General features: G+C 41.4%; 1 protein-coding gene across 1 annotated transcript in view; it reads right to left on the reverse strand.

The window, feature by feature from the left end:
• Window positions 1–17,452, reverse strand: part of SKIL (SKI like proto-oncogene) — a 31,096-nt gene extending 13,644 nt beyond the window's left edge. The window contains exons 1-3 of the mRNA XM_063131986.1: window positions 17,348–17,452; window positions 12,191–14,064; window positions 5,117–5,214 (exon numbers count right to left, since the gene is read on the reverse strand). Coding sequence (XP_062988056.1) covers window positions 5,117–5,214; window positions 12,191–13,294 — 1,202 coding nt within the window. The 5' untranslated portion in view covers window positions 13,295–14,064; window positions 17,348–17,452. The remainder of the gene's footprint in view (window positions 1–5,116; window positions 5,215–12,190; window positions 14,065–17,347) is intronic.
• Between the last annotated feature and the right edge of the window lie 4,583 nt (window positions 17,453–22,035).

Genomic DNA, 22,035 nt, shown 5'->3' on the forward strand with positions numbered 1-22,035 from the left:
ATACCCAGATTGCTTTAAAGCCGTTGTGCATATTCATTATTTAGTGTAAGTTAAGAAACAAGACAACAACTAGGAAAAGCAGAAGGAAATCTAGATGCTATCATGAGATTCAAATGTCTTACTGGCAGGAATAAAGAGATCAGTTTTAGTTTCCAGGTGCTACTCTCAAGTCCATCACTTTATCGAAACCTGTGTGCTTGAAAAATGACATGTCTGGATTATTTGAAATTTGCTACTGCTCTGCTTTTGTTGCTTTATTATTTGTAAGGTTGCTTTTAGATTGTTATTTTATTATGCAGATTTGACAATACGTTATAAAAAATGTTAAGTGTTGAAACTGTGCAAGTCAAATTTTATAAATAATCTGCATTACAGTACTTACAGAACATCTTAGATTTCCCCACAATTCTAGTATCAACAGCAGGTTGCAACTGCAGTAAGGAGTTTGTTTAAAGATGAAGTAGAAAAGAGTAGGCAAACTCACAGCTAAACCATTTCCTTCCACAACTAAGGATGGCATCATCACATTTCACTATTTCTATGTGGACTGCATGTTTTGTAACACAGCAATGGCTGCAACAGTGTATTTTGGGGCAAATATATTCTCATCTGCATTATATTCATCTGCAATATATTCAGTTGAGTTCAATGGGCTGATTAAGAAAATGCAAATAGCAGCTATTAAATATGGGTGCCCTCAAATCCAAATGGAGGCTTGTATACGAAAGTATAAAATGTGAAGGAGCTCTACAGAGCAACTTCTTATATACTGGGCTACTGCAGTGTAGGGGCAAAGAGTCAAAGCTGTGAATCAAGGTGATGCCAGTTCAAATCTGCTATGAGCTTTGCAAGTGGCCTTATTGATGTTATTTATTTAATAAATGTAAAAAGCATCCTTTAGCATAAGACTCCCATGGTAACATACTATTCAAAGTGATGAAATAAATAAAAGTATGGGGAGGGAAACACTACAAATAATAATAATATAAGCACCAGCCATAAAATATAGTATCTCAATGAAATCCAGCAGACCATAAAATGAAAACCTAAAGCCTATGACATCAACATTAACATAAGGACTTTCTTTAAGGAGACCATTCCATTTATGAGGTACGATAACTGAAAAAGCCATCTAACTTCAGATGGAAGTGATGCCCCCAGATGAAGGGCTCTGATGAGCCCCCATTGGAGGGCTTCTGAGGATCAATTAGGATTCAGGAAGGCTCACACAGTAGCAGATGATCCATCATGTAACCAGGTCCGTTTAAGGCTTAGCCACTATTTCATCCCCATATTTCTTAAAGTTGCAATCTCAATCACTATATTCTTTGCAGTTCAATATTAATTTTATAACTATTCATAATGATATGTAGTAACAGCAAAAAGCAAGGGTAGCATCGAATGCTGCTTGCACATTAGCAAGACCTGCTGCTAGCACAACAAGAAGGTAATGATTCCTGAAGCAACTGGAAACAAGCTGAAACACTCATTTGTAGAACAGTGCTGGGTCAGCAGAACTCACAGAAGGGAGCTCCAGTGACCTCTCCCATTCCAGAAACAAGTGTTTGCACTAGTTTCTGGGGTTGTTTCAGGGAATGCTAGTGATTGGCCCTTCAGGTACAACAGAATGAGTGGAGGAGGAGGAGCAGTACTGGGTACTGCCCAAAGTTCTAACAGTTACTGTGTTACTGTTTCATAAGTAATGGGTACAAATTCACAAAGAATACAATTCACAAAGCATTTATGGCCAGGCCTATATCCCAGGATCGTCCCGGGATCATCTCTGTGCGTCTACACGATGCACAGGGGATCCCGGGAGCAGGGAGGGATAATCCCTCCCTTGGCCTGGGATTTCACCCTACCCTTTAATCCCTCTTTTTCCATGGTCTCGGGATCATCCTGAGACCGCGGAACGTGTGGCCATGCGTCACGGGTTGTCCCGGCTCCTTACAAGTAACCGCAAGGAGCTGGGACCCGGGCATGGGGTCTGTGCCCATTGAGGGTGAATCATAGAATAGCAGAGTTGGAAGGGGCCTACAAGGCCATCGAGACCAACCCCCTGCTCAATGCAGGAATCCACCCTAAAGCATCCCTGACAGATGGTTGTCCAGCTGCCTCTTGAATGCCTCTAGTGTGGGAGAGCCCACAACCTCCCTAGGTGACTGATTCCATTGTCATACTGCTCTAACAGGAAGTTTTTCCTGATGTCCAGCCGGAATCTGGCTTCCTTTAACTTGAGCCCGTTATTCTGTGTCCTGCACTCTGGGAGGATCCAGAAGAGATCCTGGTCCTCCTCTGTGTGACAACCTTTGAAGTATTTGAAGAGTGCTATCATGTCTCCCCTCAATCTTCTCTTCTCCAGGCTAAACATGCCCAGTTCTTTCAGTCTCTCTTCATAGGGCTTTGTTTCCAGACCCCTGATCATCCTGGTTGCCCTCCTCTGAACACGCTCCAGCTTGTCTGCATCCTTCTTGAATTGTGGAGCCCAGAACTGGACGCAATACTCTAGATGAGGCCTAACCAGGGCCGAATAGAGAGGAACCAGTACCTCACATGATTTGGAAGCTATACTTCTATTAATGCAGCCCAAAATAGCATTGGCCTTTCTTGCAGCCATATCGCACTGTTGGCTCATATTCAGCTTGCAATCTACAACAATTCCAAGATCCTTCTCATTTGTAGTATTGCTGAGCCAAGTATCCCCCCATCTTGTAACTGTGCATTTGGTTTCTATTTCCTAAATGTAGAACTTGTCATTTATCCCTATTAAATTTCATCCTGTTGTTTTCAGCCCAGCACTCCAGCCTATCAAGATCACTTTGAAGTTTGTTTCTGTCTTCCAGGGTATTAGCTATCCCACCCAATTTTGTGTCATCTGCAAATTTGATAAGCGTTCCCTGTACCTCCTCATCCAAATCATTAATAAAAATGTTGACGAGCACTGGGCCCAGGACTGAGCCCTGCGGTACCCCACTCGTTGCCTCTCCCCAGTTTGAGAAGGTTCCGTTGATAAGTACTCTTTGAGTCCGATTCTGTAGCCAACTGTGAACCACCTAATAGGGGGGAGGGGGAGGTTGTTGTTGTTGTTGTTTTAAAAAAACTCAACCGTTTTCGGATGAGCGCTCGTGCGCTCTTTCTCCTTTAAAAAGCAAAAAATGGCAGCCACAATGTCACATGCCGCATGTAAACCAGGGCGACGTTCTCGCAATCATAAAATTGCGAGATCGTCACCCTCCGACCCCCTCAACTAGCCATGGCCTATCTTTCATTTCATTTTTTGTATTTGTTTTATGCTGTACATGGCCTGTAAATCTGATACAATGAAGAACAATATACAAGTATTTTAAAATAAGTAAGTTATCTTTTGGGAATGGGGTGAGATACTTTTTGAAAGCTATTATGCATAGTTGGGGAGTGGGAACATGTTTGGTTGGTAGATATAATGTGACTGCTTCCATACATTGCTTCCAAATTGAAGCAATGTGCTCAGTTTGTGAAATTAGCTGAGGAACAGCAAAAGTGATAATTCAACTGCTACATCAGCATTATGCAGACCTGTCATCAGCACAGCAAAGCCTCACATGGTTGCAATGACCTGTGAAGCGTGTCAACTTTCACATGGTTAAAAGAAAGCGCTGTTTCATTTGTGACACTGATAGGCAACTTTGCTACACAGCACAACTACAGCCTCCCATTCAGCAATTTCATTTTTATGCAACTTTTGAATATAGACTAAAGTAGCTATTTTTTCAATACAATGTCTACAACAGGGACCAGGAACTAGTTTCTTTGAACCAAATCCAGCCTAAGAAAAGCTACTACTTGATCCACTGACACAAATTTTCCCTTGCTCTCCTGAAGAATCTGCTTCCTATTCACATAGCTACTTCTGCTGTAACTTACACACTAGTAGATTTATTTATTTAATTTATTTATATAGCACCATCAACATACATGGTGCTGTACATAGTAAAACAATAAAACAGCAACACCCTGCCACATAGCCTTACATTCTAATAAAATCATAATAAAACAATAAGGAAGGGAAGGGAATACACCAAACAGGCACTAGTATAAGTTATATTATGGAGATTGGGAGAAGCAAGGGAGAAGCTACTGAGGAATCCATGTCATATCTAGCCCAACAATCAATCTGTGTGAAAGTACAAAGGATTCAGCTTAGCCAGGAATCCCAGAAGCACAGAATTAGATTGGTTGAGGAACAGCCAGTGTTATATCCATAGGATAGTAAAGACTTCGAGGACAGAAGTTGCAGAGCAAGATAATTAAAGGGCTGAAGAGCTAAGAGCTAAAGCAGGATAGCATAGTCACAAGACACAACAGCAAAGAGTCCAGTGGGTGCCCTTCGATACCAGCATTAGACTAGCCCCAAGTAGATGGAAGTAGCAAGGAAGTGAGAAGCCACTCCCTGAGCACTGCCTCCTTTCATCCACTTCCTGATAAGAGTTTAAAGGGCCACAGCCCAGACAGCCCATTGGCACTGCAGCGACTATGTCATCCATTCTCTCTGGGTCTGCCAACATCTTGCACAAGGTGACTCGAACAAGAAGGGCCACAGCTCATGCGTGAGCATGAGGCTTTTCTGAGCAGCTGCTTGGGAGTCCCTGGGAGATATGGTGAGTGGTTCTAGGAAACACCATATTTTGTACCTGGTACAGCACAACAAACTGGGCTTCTGGTGCTGGCAAAGTGGGTGTCAAAGGAGACACCTAGCTTGAATCAGATGGGTGTCAAGCAGCTCAAGGGGACAGGAAACACTAGGAACTTCCCTATTACCCTCAAGAGTCTCCAAAGAGGTTTTGGGGAAGCTAAGGGTTTTGCTTGGGAACTGGTTCTTGTCAATCAGTGGTTGTGGTTACAGCAAAGCCAGTGATTGCAAAGAAAAGTGGAATCTCATGAGAAAGAGATGACCCATTATAACAATGTTCTATACTACATTGAAGATCAGATTACATACTTTACAAAGCCCCCAAAAGTTTGTTCTTATGCAAAATGTGGATTATACCTTTGAACTTTTAGATGGCCTGCAAAAGTAAAACTTCAATTCTACCACACACCCAACCCCAAATCGTATTTCTCAACAGACCGTTGTTACCTGGGATGCATGAATGAATGTGGCTGATTAATAGAATCTGCTTCTTGCTTTATAACTGGATACCATTCTTGGAATTCTAGGTTATACTGAGAATCTGCCTGAAAAAAGAAAAGCCAGCAGTTATGTTTAGTTACATACCATTCTAGCAGTTAAGAGACATGATCTGAAGGAATTATATTATATATTTTCTCCATTCTTATTAAATTCTACAGAGGAATAGAAGAAATTGCAAGGCAATAAAACAGCAGAAAAGCAACATTACCTCAGTTTTGCCCACTCCGGGTACAGATGAACCAGTAAGAATCTTTCTTGAAGATAGCTCATTCCCTGCTTTTTTGTTGTGCTAAATTACAGAACCTGAAGCTACATGTAAATTGTGTCAGTCAGACTGACCATTAGAACAAGACAGCATCTTATCATTTTCAGTGTCTTCTTTGCTTGCGCGGTACTTTGTGACAATGTATTTTAAGTATACTTAAAGGAAGTCACCAATTAATGCTTTCTAGCTGCACATTCATTCAAACTCATGTGCAAACTGTGGACATCTTATCTAAATATAAATGTAAATAGGATTACACATCTATATCTCTCCGGGCGGGGGGGGGGGGGTAACAAATGATGGCAATCTCTCAGCTCTAATCACATTGCGCTAGGCAGGAATGACTGCTAGTGCAACAGAAAAGCAGCACTTGCTACCACAACCCAAAACTAATGTTTCCGGAATGGGACAAGTTAGCAGAGCTCCTTTCTTCAACTTCCACTGACGTGTCTCATTCTGGAAGCTGTACTTTCCAATTGTACTAACTTCCCATTGTGCTAGCAGTTGTTCCCGCTAGCACAGGGCCAGGATTTAATACTGCCCAGTGCATGTGTACGCATGCCTACTTAAGTATTAAAGTTTGAAGAGAAGGAACAAAGAGCAACAATTCAAGTAAACAAAAATAAGGCAGTAAATGCACATGTTTGGGGAGACAGGGACATAATTTCAATTATAAACTTTGGAAGCATCTTCCCAGCATTGTGCGACAGGTCCGGGAGCTTTTCAATAAGCCGTAAAGACCTTTTTTTTAGCCAGATTTTTGTGATGAAAATTTCCTTGCACCCTTCTAAATAAATGAACAAAAGTTATTAGCATGATTTTTTTTTTTTTATTAGCCTGCTAAGAGGCTATCCCCCTGCATTTATTAGAATGTAAGCCTATGCGGCAGGGTCTTGCTATTTACTGTTTTACTCTGTACAGCACCATGTACATTGATGGTGCTATATAAATAAACAATAATAATAATAATAATAATAATAATAATAATAATAATAATTATTATTATTATTATTATTTCGATGCTAGCTGTGGGAGGGGAAGCCAGCAAGGAAACCAAGTGAGCTGGCAGAGGAGGCACAGATTGCTCTGGTCCCTTAATTGCATAGCATTCCTTGTCACCTAAAGCAATTAGATGTCCTCTTAAATACAAGACTGCTGTACTGGATGTTTTAATGTCAGTTTGTGGTTCAATTTTGTGTCTGTTTATAATTTTATTTGCATTGTTAAAATCCTTTCATTGTTTACTACTTTGGCTGTCAGACAAGATAAAAGAGCAGGCTAAAACTAACTTAAATAAAATAAATGTTAAAATAATAATAAATCAGAAACAGAGGCTATCAAGAAAGATGAAAATTACTGCCATAATCAGGATTGATAATATTAGCACCATTATAATTTCATTAATACTATGACTTCGATCCACAAGTACGAAGTTCTTCCATTCACACATGGGAAGCAACCAATTTTGCCATCTAGCTGCAACCCCTCCTGGTACATGGGATGTTGCTATGGAAAAGTACTCCAACTTGGTAGGAGGAAGCTAAAAAGCCACCCATGAAAGATAAGTAGTACCCTTCCAAAATCCTTAGACATACTCAAAAGATCATAAAAATGTCCAAGTTTTTGAGATTTTCATATCTCTTCACCAGGCAAGATGATGTGGGGGTGGGGAGGCTAACTTGATGTTGAAGTCATGAGGACTACACGATCAAGTCATAAGATGAAATGTGAGAGGAGGTTCCACACATTCAAATTAGGCTCTACCAGGTGATGTGATGGTTTCAGGTTGTACCTGGGACTGCTTGGATGAAAAACACAAAAAATGGTTTGTCCCCCATTTCTGTGCTTCTTTTGGTCTTTGTGTACATTTCGGAAGAACAATATGTGTACATCCAAAACAGCAGCATGTGGTATGTGATGTTTAAGATTGTAATGCCATTTTCACTAGACACATATATTGTACATCAGTGCAAAACCTTCATACTGGATGCATAGACAAGGGGCTAGGTAATTCCATAACTGATAAGATTAGAGAGCATGGAATATGGATTTCAAATACGATAGCTTAACAGAATCTTGAGAATGTCTGTTTTTGTTTTCTGACATGACTGCAGAGACTGAACAAACATGTTGATGGATTTTGTTAAAAGACAATTAAGAGAGAACACCAACAGGGCTTTTCTTCCTCTCCCATGAAACAATCACCATGAGAAACCTTCAATCACAAAACCAAATTATTTCAGGCTCTTTATATGATTATTAGAAAACATATTTCAGATACATTTTATAGGGGGGATTAAAAGGAGGAAATGGCAGGAATCAAGACTCCTACATGCCTACTTCCATATGGTTTTGCAATTCCAACATGTCTTTCACATGTATACCTCTAACAACAGTATTACTTCCATGGGAAAAGATATCAGAGTTATCAAGTTAACTGGGCCAATTCACTTCTACATGTGAAACAGTGTGCGTCCCTGTGTGACAACTGTAAATATGTTTTAATCGTGCCATTACCAAAAAGGTCAGAGTGGGAACTTCAGCAGAATGGAATTCATTCAGCAGCACCATTAGCCCATGACCTTGCCTCCTCATTCCTCTATCTGACCAACAAAACCCCATTTTTTAAAAAAAATACTGTTGAGAGCACCTGATAGTTGCCACACGTTTTCTCCACAATCAATTACATTTATATGATCACCCACCTCACTTAGCTACATTATGAAATTAAGAAATAACTTAGTTCCAAGAGCCAATTTTACAATGAGCTTTCATAATGAAACTGAGAAGGAAATTAAGTATGGAAACAGTTGTAGAGCTGTGTGTATACGCATCTTGTTCAAGAGTTATGAAACTGTGATACAGTAATCCTCCTAAGACAAAACAGAATTGTTTCAGCCTATCGAAGTGCACCTATAGGCAGATCCACTTGACTTTTTACCACTGCATTATCCATACATGAGGTACACCATGAAGGGCCATTTGACATGCTGTACAAGACATTCACTAAGGTGAAAGGTGCATACATGCACCACAGGAACTATGAACAGGCTGAGGTTGCCCATCAAAAAAATTGGTTTTCCCCAATACTACGACATTGCTCTCAGAGATCAAGGAACACAAGACATCTGACATGAAGTTATCAAAAAATCAAATCTCCTCACAATTCCAGATAGAAAGCCAAAAGTTATGACCCTTCACTGGACTTTACACATTGTATACAATATTCTTTTCAATTCTCCCCAAATCAAAAAAGATAAAGGCTCTGCTGACACATGTAGGCAACATGTGAGGGCCAAATACAAATTCACCATTCAGTCACACTTTTAGAATGACTGGGTTACAAGTCTCAGCAGTACCCATCTGTGTGTGTTTAAGCCAATAGTGTTCTAGTACTCAATATCTCACAGCTTGACCCATTTTTACATGGCATTGCTTGATCCATTTTTACATGGCCATTCTTGCGTTTTCAGAAATTACATTGTACTTATTGTCTTATTTTTTCCAATCAAAGGCAGAGTTAGAAGTGGTCCATATTAGCAAAAGGGCATTCCTCCTCTACCCACCCCCCATTCCCCACTACATCGTCTAGTTGGATTCTCTTCAAAATGTGAAGATCCCAAGAATCTCTGTGCATTTTAACTATCTTTGCTACTTTGCTTTTCACATCTCAGAAGTGTTAGAAGCACTGCTGAAGCAGCAAAGCGTTTTTGCAATTTCTGTTAATGCATGTATAATAGGGATGCTCCTATTCACATGCATATATTTTCCTTATAAAAGCTTTACAGAGTATTTTACATTCTATTTCTAGATCCTCTTTGGATTGCTAGAGAAGGAACAGAATTCTTTAGACAGGATAAAGGGAAACTTATACCAGGTGAGTATCCACAATTCTAATGAAGCCTGTGGTGGAGAGGTAATGGGCTGGCTAAATTCTGAGGTCAATGAGTTCTATCATTCTTATCCAGACACACAGTCATTCCTGAAAGAATGCTATTACTTTGCATTTTATTAACAGATGGCAACTTGTTCACATCCACCGGTGGCCTGTCCAAAAAGATGGTGGGTGTGAGAGATTCCATCAGGCCTAGGTGCAACTGATTCTCTACGGACACTCCTTTCCTCCCATTAAGGGAAGAAAAAGAAGAGTTGGAAAGACACTCAGAAAGGAGTTTCATATACATAAGGCTCTGTCTAATCTGGCTTCTCGTCCCTGTTTTCATGGGAAAGCAGAGTTGCTCAATCACAGACAGGCTCACTAACAACCCCACCCTCAATCTTAATTAGGAATGGGAAAAGGTAAGTGAATGAACATGATCTTTTAAGAGATCTGTGATGAGTGTACAATACAGATAAATAAGGGCCTTAGCTCTACACTACTCACATGTTTTAGGTCATCACTAACCAAGTACCATTCCACCCATAAAATGAGATTAGAATATAATTTTCTGAAATTGTAATTCAACATACCGTCCATGAGACAGCAGGGACTCATTAGACACGAGGGAGTGAAGCCAAACACTTAGAATACTGACTTTAATATATCAGCACATCAACGAAACCACATTCTTCATAGCAGACTCTGTCCTTATCTAAATTCCCCCTCTCCCACAAATCTCATTAAAACTCACATTATGAAGGCTCCAGAAAAGGTCATCTTTATTTATACAGCAATATGTAAATGCAGCACAATATTTTGGTAATATATAGCTCTTCATAAGCCATATTGCAAGACTGCAACAACATGATAATGAGGTCGTTTATAAGACTTAAGACACAATGAATCTATCATTTTCTTTAAGGTAAGTCAAAATATTGTTTATGAAAGTTACATTACCTGAAGTAAATATGGCTTCGAACAAGGCTACATGAAAGATTGCTATCTCCGATATGAGCCTGCCCAGTTCATAAGATCTTCTGGAGATGCCTTTCTTTCAAGGCCGTTGCCTTCAGAGGCATATCTCGTAGCAACCCAAGAGAGGGCTTTTTCGATGGTCACTCCCAGGCTTGGAATACCCTCCTAATGTAAGCTAGCTTTGCTCTTTCTCTGTTGTGCTGTCTTTCACAGGCAGGCAAAGACTACTTTATCCAAGCAGGCCTTTGGCCTGGAAATGGGTCTGTTAGGTTGGGTGCTGTTATTTATTTGTTCAGTAATTGTTACGTTTTTATTGCTTTTTAATATATTGTTTTATTCAGTTTTCATTGTACCTATATGCCGCTTTGAGTGTCATTTTGGGTAGAAAGGCAGGGTACAAATCAAATCAATCAATAAATGCAGTACCTTAGCTAAATGAATAGCAAGACAATTGGCTACATCATTAATGAGTATATGAACCTGATTAAGCTGGGAAATGTATAGTTTCAGTGCCATACAAGCTCAGCTTTTCCCTGGATTGTTTACCTAGAGCTAAACAACTAATGTCCTAATCATTAATCTGTGGTCCAACATTAATTAAAAGCTTTATTACAACCAACCATGGGGCAAGCCATGGTTGGGACAGATCCTCTAAGCATAATGCCACATGAATCTGCTTCTGCTTTATTTTTACTTGTGCTCCACTCCCCTTAATTAGCTGGCTCCTAAATGTTTTTTGTTTTGTTTTTATAGAAGATGATCCACCAAGAAGAGTATAACTTTTGCCTATTTTGAATAAATTTGTAAATAATTGTGACAATTGGGAAAGCAATACATCTATATGTGCAATGGGTGATGACACATTTTCCACCAATGTTTGCCTCTTGAAAAATATGATCTTCTAAATGAAAGAAGTTGGACAGAGTTGCCAATTAAGCTTTTGCCAGTTATGAATTATGACTTTCTACCACCTGTCTTCCCACAAAGAAAAAAATATTCTTTCATTTTGAAGTTCTCCTTTGGCACATACCATGGACATTATGGAATTCACTACCACAAGATGTAGTGATGGCCACTAACTTGGATGGCTTTAAAAGGGGGTTGGAGTAATTCCAGGAGGAGAAAGCTATCAAGGGCTACTAGCCCTGATGGTTATGTGCTACCTCCAGTATCAGAGGCAGTAGGCCCATATACACCAGTTGCTGGGGGACAAGTGTAGGAGGGTGTTGTTGCATCATGTCCTGCTTCTAGGTCCCTGGTTGACAGCTGGTTTGCCACTGTGTGAACAGAGTGCTGGACTAGATGGACCCTTGGTCTGATCCAACATGGCTCTCCTTACATTCTTATATGAAATATATAGAGTGTTCAATGTGTGTGCAACCGCAACTTAACACTCCATTTTGGAATCAATGCATCACACTTCTTGAATGAAGCATGCTGCCTTAATTTTTTAGCCTTGCCTTAGTTATGGAATGCTTCAAGTATTCTAAGCCAGAACTCCTTCCTTCTTCCCTTTCCCTTTCACTGTTCTACTTTTCTATAATCTCTGTCTCATATTCTGTACAATGTGGGCATTTTACATTTAAATATTATTATATATGAAGCAAAATCCAATAAGTATACTTTTTTTACAAACAAATCTGCTCAACAGTGTTAAGGATGTGTTATGATCATAAGTCAGATAGAAACAAGAAATAGAGTTTCAAACCTGCTATCTTACAACCCTGAGTTTTCAGCACTAAGGTGCTGTTTTCTGTAATATGGTAACACTTCCTGCTAACCATTTAAAAAAAAACTTAAAAGTGATACATTTAGCTTTATGAAGAATATACTTAGAATATTTTAAATGCAGTCCTTAGCACTAACTATTTCCACATATTTTACAAGCATAAATACTTACTTTAGACTGGGTTATTTTCTGACTTTTCATGCTAAATTTTTCCTTCATTTCTTCCAAGAGATGCTTCAAATTTCTCTCTTCTGGGGTTCCTAGATATTTTTGGTTAATATGAAGATAGCAATGCCATTTGGCAGATTCAAAGCCCCAATGACAGGTCCTCTTATCAGGGGATCGATGAGAATGCATCACAAATGTTTGGGGTGAAAACATCCCATAGCACTCCGAACACTGGATACATGGAGAATCTGGCTGAAGATAAAACTGAGGAGCAAATAAACCCTGGCACTTGCCCAGGCATTCATGCTCTACTTCAAAGGTACTGCCAGTCTCTTTTAGTTGGGCTAGTGAACTTTTAGCATGAAGCAGGCTGCCATTTTGAGGGAAAGTGCGAGGGCGCAGCAATGCATTGCATAGTCTCTGAGCATCAGTCAGCGTGATCAGCCCACAAGATGGAGCATTAAATGGAAGGATTCCCAAAACTTTTAAGATGTGAAGCTGGTCAGAAGTGCACCTAGAGCAATAGATGTAAAGCTCATCACACACGGTGTTAATTTGCTGTAGAGAAAAGTCACGGAGCACAGAATTCAAAACTTGAGGCAGGCAAAGTCTCTTTTCTCCTCCGACTTTAAAACAAGATATGGACTCCCCTTCCAATAAAGTCTGAGTCAGCTCTGTAGAGCTGTCTGAAGGAACAAGCAATGGACCAGGAAGGATCTGGGGTGATGGCAGAGGTACAAAGACAGAAGATGTGCTTTCTTGGGAATGGCGAGCAGAAAATGCTGCTGGTCCACCCAGTGAACTCTGACTGCTTAAGTGGAACTGTGCCAGTGTATGTTTCAACCCAGGATTTAAGTTCAAAGACTCAGATGCTGCAGCAACATTTGGTTTGGCATCTTCCTCTCTGTTCTCCATAAGATTTTCTTCACATTCATCCAAGTGCTCCTTCTTAATTGTTGACAATTTATTTACCATAGTTAGTACTTTATCCTTTAGATGCATTTCTGTCATTGCTTTTTTTGCTGGAGGGCTGCCATCTTCTTGTGCTACAGTTCCTTTTTGCTTTGACTGATGGCCTAGGGGGAAATTTGTCTGTGAAGCTTCCATAGCTAAATTTTAAATAGGTGAACCTGAAATTTGATCACAGTTAGCTCTTTCAGATCTCAGTTTCTAGTTATTTCAGTTGCACAACCAGTATGGCTACTTTCATTGCAGTAAACATTTAATAAGATACCAAAATTGGTATTTTCAACACTTCACGTTTAATATCATAGCCTTTAAAGAAATTACCCACAAAACTCTGTCATTTAAAAGCACTTCTTTTAAATTGACTAATATAAATGTACACCTTAATGCACATACAAAAAGTTTTTGCTCAAACCCTTAAATCACCGGTCTTGAAAACAATCCAGTGATTTAATCCAATAGAAAACTGTGATTTGGTACAAAGTCTAGCTTTGAAGGAGATTTCCATTTCTAGAGACATGCAGACTCTTCATATTTTCTTTCAACTGAACATAAAAACACTCAACTGCTGATGTCTTCACAGCCTGAGACATGTTGATTTCAAAGCTACACTTCTAGAAGTTAGAGGGACTGGAGCATTAAATAGTGGATTTCCAGTATCATAGACAAAATTCTGGATTCACTGTGTAATGAAGTTTTCCACCTCCAATAGCGTGAAAGTTAGTTCACCAGTAAACGCCCAACTGGAAGATGATCCCAGAGTGCTGGTTGCAGCTATATATATTTGGGTGACCATTGTGAATGCTAATGTCCCAATGACAAGATTTAATAATGAAAACAAGTTTGCAGCCATCAGCAAGATTAACTTCTTGGGCTAATAATTCACATATCTGCCCATCTTTTCACAGAATCTGAATGAGAGGGGAGAAAAACAGACAAGTATTTTACAGCCAGAAGTATACTGAAATCAAACTGCTTCAGGTTAAACCCATACATCCTTAAACGGAGATGTTGCCATGTCAGACAGTGATTAAAATACACAGACATCTAAAGGGCAATAACCTTAATTGGACTAAAGTCTTTTAACCAGTAACAGCTCTGAATTCCACCCACCCCCAGCTGCTATTAGCCCCACTATCTTCATAATATGTCACCTCTCTGATCCCCATGCAATCTACTTCATGTATTCATTGTGTACATTCAGACATGTGCACTCTTGATGGTCTGATATTCTCTTGTTTCTTCACCTCCGGCTTTTAGTGTGACAATTGTTTAAGTAATATTATTAAATGATAGCCCGACTCACATGGAATACATTTCCTGGGGTTAGGCCTTCTGCTCAGCTTCTCTTCCCTCCACCTCTACATATGCTGAATGGAATTAACATCATTTACCACCCCCAAACTATTTTGAAGGTGAGCAAAATGTGAGTGAAGCAAGTGTTACTCCCTCCCCCACCAGTTGTTTCCTTCTCCCTGTGCCTACATATAGCCCTCCACTGCCATTGCTTGATCTCAGAATTCTGTAAATGTATATACATGACTTCACATTTCTTTCTTTCTAAAGCAATGCACCCCCCTCTCCCCCAATCCAAAACTTTACTGCATATCTCAGTGGTCTCTCCACCCCTGCTCCATCCCCTAGGAATCCACTCTTGCCTTTTCTCTATTTTGGTAGCCAGTGAATCTGTATATGGGGCAGCCTGTTTGAAAAGAGGGGGAATGGTGGGGAAAATGCCCACTGCCTGCAAACAAATTCTTGCAAGTACAAACAGGGAACGTACTGTTTGAATTTAGAGTGGGGAAGTCAAATTTTCTCTCATACTTCACAAATTCAGGGGCTAGAACAGAGGAGAGCCCCCAGGAAGATTAAAAGCCCCCTTTAGCCTTTCAAAAGTGGCATATTAAATAAAGATACCCTCCAGTCACACTGATTTTACATTTAGAGCAACTTTTGTCTCTTCTGATCAATGCAAAACTAAAATTAGATGAGCCTCCAGATATGGAAGACTCCCTCCCACACAAGCCATTGTACAAGATAAACACCCACACACTCACTATTTCTTGTACAAAGCAACACCAACATAATGTATTTTAAACAATGTGCATTCCCTTATAATATATTTACCAACTATATTCTTCCCTTCTTGTTCTGTGCTAATACCCAGCATATTTCCCTCTCCTCCCACAAAAAACATTCTCAGAACTCATAACCTATTTTCAAAAAACTAACATGTCATAGAATCATAGAATAGTAAGAGTTGGAAGGGGGCCTATAAGGTCATTGAGTCCAACCCCCTGCTCAATGCAGGAATCCACCCTAAATCAGTTCCCATCAACCATGACTAAATTTACTGCAAAAAACAACAAAGAGCCTTGCAGAACCATAAAGTTTAACAAATTATATGCAACCAGTATATTCTCTTTCTTCAGACATCTTCCAAAACACATATCACGATCACATCCTACATTTTTACTCTAAACTAAGATAATCTGAGCTTTTCACTTCCCAGACTCATGTTCTCTACAAATACCACTCTCCAACAAACCCTGGCCCTATGAAAAATAATACAGAACAATATTCCCGTACAAGGCATCATTGTCTTTAATATACCCCTCCAATGTCCTTTATGCAGTAAGCCCACTGCTATGCAAAATATCGTATGAAATCCCTTCTCAGACCTAATTTTAAAATAATTATCCACAGTAAGCCACCTTCTGCATACTCAAATATATGCAAGCCTATATAAACACTACTAGTCTAAGGCTTCCCATGGCAGTAGAATTATTTCCCTTTCAGGCCCTATTCTCTTATAACAGTGATTTTGAAATTGTTTCAGGGAACTCCGTGGTTCCTCAAAAACATATAAAGAAATTTGCTTAAGATAGCAGTTAAGCTTCCCTGAAAGCTTAATTAACCATCACTACCATTCTTTATTTTCTAGTGTATTTTAAGGTACACATTTTTTTAGTTTACCACAAACCAATAGTAGAGCCCAACACACTGCATGAACCATATGCACATCCTGAAACATTTCCTCTGTACATGCAGTCCAATGACAGATGAGCAGGGGTTGCTCACCAGACAAGCTAATGTGAAAAAAGGCTTCCTGAAGCAAGACATTTTGAAACCCACTGCCCCTTAGCCTAAATAAGCCTATGACACACTCACACACTTTGCCCACAAACTCTCCAGTTCCCATAAACCCACTAATAACACCACAGGCAGTGGTACCTTAACTTCGTTCAAAAGACCCCAAACGATGGGAGCCGTCTGCCCTTGCTTGTGACCCACTTACCATTAAACCCAAAAGCTGCCACCAAGCAATACGCCCTGGATCCTTCCTAGTAGCCGTTGGTAGCCGCCTTAACCACAAGGCTCCTCTTACTCCCTGCTACTGAGGACCTCCTAATTTACCTTCTGGCAAGCCTAGCTCTCGAACCCGACTCGTCGCCCCGGAACCATCCTCCTCCCGTGCGGAATTTCCCTTCTTTGCCCTGAGCGAAACTCCTTTCCCTTCTTGTATCAGACTAACCTGCTGCTGCAGACACTCCTCCCCCACAGGGGGTGAGGAAGGTTAAGTCTGGCAGAGAGGCAGGCAGGCAGGCAGGCAGGCAGACAGCCGGGGGAGGTTAGGCCGTGTGGGGCGGAGAGTCTCTTCCGAGAGTCCCTCTAAAGACGCCCTCAAAGCGAGCCTCCCCCGCGTCTCTCTCCCTCCCTCCTCCCCCCGAGGTTGACGAGGATGATCTCAAGAACGATCTTCCTCCACTCCTCATGCATATTTATCTCTTGGCTCTAAAGGAAACCCTTTCCCTTCATGGCGATTCCTTCCTAAAACACACACACGAAGTAACCACTACTTCCCCCCACCCCACTCACCCACCTTACACCTCACCTTCAGCAAGCTCATTCCCCACCCTCCACCCCCACAGGAGACCTTTCTTCTCCCCTCACCGCCCCCTTGCAACTGCTCTAGCCTAACCCAAGGCTGCTCCATTCCCCTCCCCCCCTCCTCACCGGGACGCTTCCCTTTCTCTCCCCCTCCCCCACGGATTACCTCAGTATAACTCCCCTCTTTCCCACCCGCGCCCCGCTTTTGCCTTTCCTTCCTGAGGGACCCACCGGCCTCCTCCTTCCCCCTCCCCCCACCGGCCCCCACCGCCAAGCCTTCTACGAGAAACGTCCTTTCCTTACCGTACATCACAGTCGGGCACTCGGGCTGTCCCCAACAGTGAAGCAGAAGCCGCTGCTGACGCACCGCCCACCCGTGACCTCACTGCAGAGACAGAGGGGGAGGAGGAGGAGGAGGACGTGATGGTGGAAAAACCACCGTGACTGATGAGAAAGAGACGACGGCGGCGGCTACGACGGCGCGGCGGCGCGCGGGCACGAACCCGCCAGGCGCGCGCGCCCCGCCAAGGCCCGCCCACTGTCTGGGCCAGCTGGCTCTGTACAAGCGTATGTGCGGGCGGGAGCGTGAGGCGATATCCCCCGCACCCATCCTCTCTCTCTCTCTCTCTCTCTCTCTCTCTCTCTCACACACACACACACACACACACACAGAGTTTGCTGGCAGAAAGCTATATGCCTCCGCTTCGTCCTCCCACAGCAACCTCAGGGCCAAGCGCTCGCTCGCTCGCTCGCTCGCCCTTGCTACATTAGCCCCCACCCCCGCTCGGTCGCGTCTCCACCACCTTTTCACCAGAAATTACTCACGTTCGCCTCCCCTCCCCTCATCAGTTTCCTCTTCCCTCTTCCCTCAGCCCCCGGATTTTTGGGTCCTCCACACACGTCTTTGAGCGCATTCACCCGTTCCTCAATCCTCTGCACTCGCTCTCGCTCCAGGCCATCCGACAACCGAATTCATTTATTACCGCCCACCATCTTCCAGGCACCTAACCTCGACTCCCTCCCCCCCCCCCCCCGCTTCTCTACTCCACAGCACACTTCTTTCTCCAGCTCCCCTCAGGGCCGTTACACACATTACATGAGAGCAAAACCAGGTTTTGCCAGACAATAAGAAGCGAGTTAACCACAGCGCGCTGGGGAATGTACACGTATGACAGACATGTTGTCACTTCACGCTTTAATATAATGCATCGTCACAACACGCACAATCCAAAATTGTCCTTGAGAGGGCAGAGTTAAGCTGATGTTGGGTACTTTTAATTATTTGATTACGTAATTACATAGTCCATTGACCACCATTTTCAAAGCGTGCCACCCAAACATGTTGGTGCCTGAGGCAGAAAATCCAGATGGCATCCCCTACACAACAACTAACCTGCAGAAAACAGTGGAATGTGTGGCCATGACTCAGATTTTTACCTAACTGCATCAGGCGGTCACCTTACCTTACCTATCTCATGGTAAAGCTGCCTCTGCCTGTTTGCTCTTGACTTGTCTAGTCAAAATCACTTCACCCACTTCTACTTACCTCTTAGCTCACTAACTATATCTTGGCTAAAGAGTTGGAACTCTTTTTTGGATACTAATTCAACTTTTTAAAAATAAAATAAGATATCCTATTGCCCTCATAGACATAATGCCTCATTGTCGAAGGGCACACAGTTAACTCCCTTCAGAAAGAGAGGAGAGACAGTCTTTACATTAGATTCCCGGTTCCCCTTTCCCCTTAAGGATAATGTCTGTATGTTTGTACAGATTATGCTATGCTAGAGGACATTTATCTATAAGCAGCCACAACTGTATGGGGCTATGATCCAGATATAGGTCACACAACCCAAGAATTTGTTGCAAATGCACATTCCCATCTCCACTGCAAAGTAAGCCACCCTGAGCTTATCATGATTAACACAATATATCAATATTCATGTTGCACTTTATATATGTTCAGCAGAAATATAATATCCTTGCTACAAGGAGCTTACCATCTAAACATTGACACTGGGGAAAACAAAGGGAAGAGAGAGACAAGCAAATTCAAATTCAAGCACATACATTTACTTTGAATATAATTTCATTTTAGTCAAGGGAAGGACTATGGAGTAAGCTGAAAGGTTTCACTTAAAAGACGAGTTGTGAGAAGGAATTCAAAGGGAGAGAGAAGAGGTGGGATACAGATATTATCAATATATTACATGCACTTTGCTAAAGCTGTTTTCATTATTATTTATATAATTATGTAAAAAAAATCAGAGCATCACAAGGTGGCTTACAAGATTACAAAACACACACAACCATATTACAACTTGAATTTCTGTGCTGGACTATGATAGGGCAACCCTGCCATTGAAGTCTACTTCAATTACCATTTTTAAAAATATATAGAATTCTTTAAATCATCTTAAAACATGTCCAATTTAGATCAAGTTAAAACTGAAGCCTCTTTGATTTTGTCGAATGACTTTTAGAGTGCCCATGGGCAAAAAAACCCATCTATAAATCCAACTATGCACATATTTATTAAATATATGCTTGGTCTCTTGGCTTCCAGGCTTTTGCTCAACAAGCTTTTATGATAACATAGACCCTAACTTGCACTCATCCTAATACATGGACCATAAGGTATGTCCATAAACATGGAAACAGAATTGATCTAAAAGCAGTTCCATCTGAAAATAGGTCAGCCAGCCATGTAAGAAGCCTTAGCATATTTACTCAAACCATTTGGAGTAAGGAAGTAGAGATGGGAAGCAGGTAACCAAGGACATCGAAGTAAGTACTTAGTTTACAGAAAGGGGGAAATCTTTCCAAATGCATTGATTCTATTAATGCTATTTCACAAGTTACATGGTGGCAAAGGGCCATAGCCTAGCGGAAAGTAGGGCTGTGCTCTGCTCCGTTTCTGGTCGTAGAATCATCTTCTTGGCTCGCCGCTCTGACCATGTAACTCCACTTCTGAAATCTCTTCACTGGCTTCCAATTCACTTCAGAATCCAATATAAACTTCTCCTGTTGACCTACAAAGCTTTTCACTGTCTAGCTCCTTCCTATCTCTCCTCTCTCATCTCACACTATCGCCCCGCTCGTGCTCTTCGCTCCTCTGATGCCATGCTTCTCGCCTGCCCAAGGGTCTCTACTTCCCTTGCTCGGCTTCGTCCATTTTCTTCTGCTGCCCCTTATGCCTGGAACGCTCTTCCAGAACATTTGAGAACTACAAGTTCAACCGCAGCTTTTAAAGCTCAGCTAAAAACTTTTCTTTTTCCTAAAGCTTTTAAAACTTGATTTTGTTCTGACTTTATACTGTTAGTTTTACCCTACCCAGTGCCTGTTTACCCCACCCTGTGCCTGTTTGCATTCTCTTCTCCTCCTTATTGTTTTATTATGATTTTATTAGAATGTAAGCCTATGCGGCAGGGTCTTGCTATTTACTGTTTTACTCTGTACAGCACCATGTACATTGATGGTGCTATATATAATAATAATAATAATAATAATAATAATAATAATAATAATAAGTAGAAGCAGCATTGGAGCGGCCTGATTCCCCTCCATTAAAGGTGGATGCGAAGCGAGTCGGGGGCTTAGTGAAGCATCATGAAGTGGACCGCCCATTTGCGGAGCAATCCACTTGTCGCAAAGCTCTGCCCACCATTTTGGAACTTTGGTTTGCTTGCTATTAATTCTTTTAGAATGGGTAAAATGGGAGGGGGGAACATTTTTTTGAAGCGATGACAGGCAGATTCAACTCCCAGTCGTGATGATAAGTGATCACCTCATGTGAAGTATCCTCCAATTATTATTATTATTATTATTTATTTATATAGCACCATCAATGTACATGGTGCTGTACAGATTATACACAGTAAATAGTAAGACCCTGCCGCATAGGCTTACAATCTAATAAAGTTGTAGTAAACAATAAGGAGGCATATACACAAATGACACCTGCTGAAATTTCCTTTTCAATACAACTGTCAAAGATACAGGAGCCCTGTCCTCCCTTTCATATGGTCAGCCTACTTATGCACCAAACCTGTAAAAATATGTGTTTTAGTATTATTTCCCAATGTTGGAATGGGGACTAAGCCAGAGCCACCAAGATATAGTTTTCCTTTCTCTGTGTGTGTTTGGAGTTCATGGAGAGAGGAGTTCTGTGTACTGTAGCTGTGTTTGTTTGGAGGAGATAGGATTTAGCTTGGGGTGTGTGTTTATTTCTGACTTTTGGCTTAGCTTTCCTTTGCTCTATGTTTTGCCTTACTTTGATTTATATAAATTTATAATTCTTCATTTGGAGTGCTTGTTTGTTTCCCAACCCCCAACCCTTCCCCCTGACTTTTAAACTCTGTGTTCTGTGACTGTGTTTGTATTCATTTTCCTTTTTCTATATAAAAGAAGAAAATAATTTTAAAAATTCTATCCTCTCTTTCTCTCTCTCACTCTGTGTGTGATTGTGTGAGTGTGTTTGCTGTGCACTGCTTGCTTGTTAAGTGCAAAATGCATAAAGTTTGAGCATTCAAATAAAGTTTGGGCAAAGCACAATACTTGTCCCATTTCCCCAAATAATAAATACTACTAATACTATTGTTGTTGTTGTTGTTTCTAATAATTACTTATAATGAGAAAAGTCAGCAGGCACCCATCTGTGGTTGGGCGTGGTGGAAGCAGTGGGCAAGGCTGGCACCAGTAAGTAGGCAGCCTCTCCTGCTGTGAAAATCAAAAGTGCCAGTCCTTGGCTGACTGCTCAGAAGCAGAAGAAGCAGCAGGCAGACGCGGCCACATCTCCAACTTGCGGCCGTTCACTTTTTGAGGGTGGGAAAAGTGTCTCTTTGAAAGAGGCAGGCAGCATCCTGCCTGCCTCCTCCGCCTGGGTGCCGTCATGGTGGGGTAGCTGGATCTCCTGGGAGATCCCCAGAGATCTATGGCTTACCTGTACAATGATCCAGTCCCTTTCTGCCTGCCTGCCCACCTCTCTGCCT

This window comes from Elgaria multicarinata, chromosome 8, assembly GCF_023053635.1.
Source record: "Elgaria multicarinata webbii isolate HBS135686 ecotype San Diego chromosome 8, rElgMul1.1.pri, whole genome shotgun sequence".
In the NCBI taxonomy this organism is placed as follows: domain Eukaryota; kingdom Metazoa; phylum Chordata; class Lepidosauria; order Squamata; family Anguidae; genus Elgaria; species Elgaria multicarinata.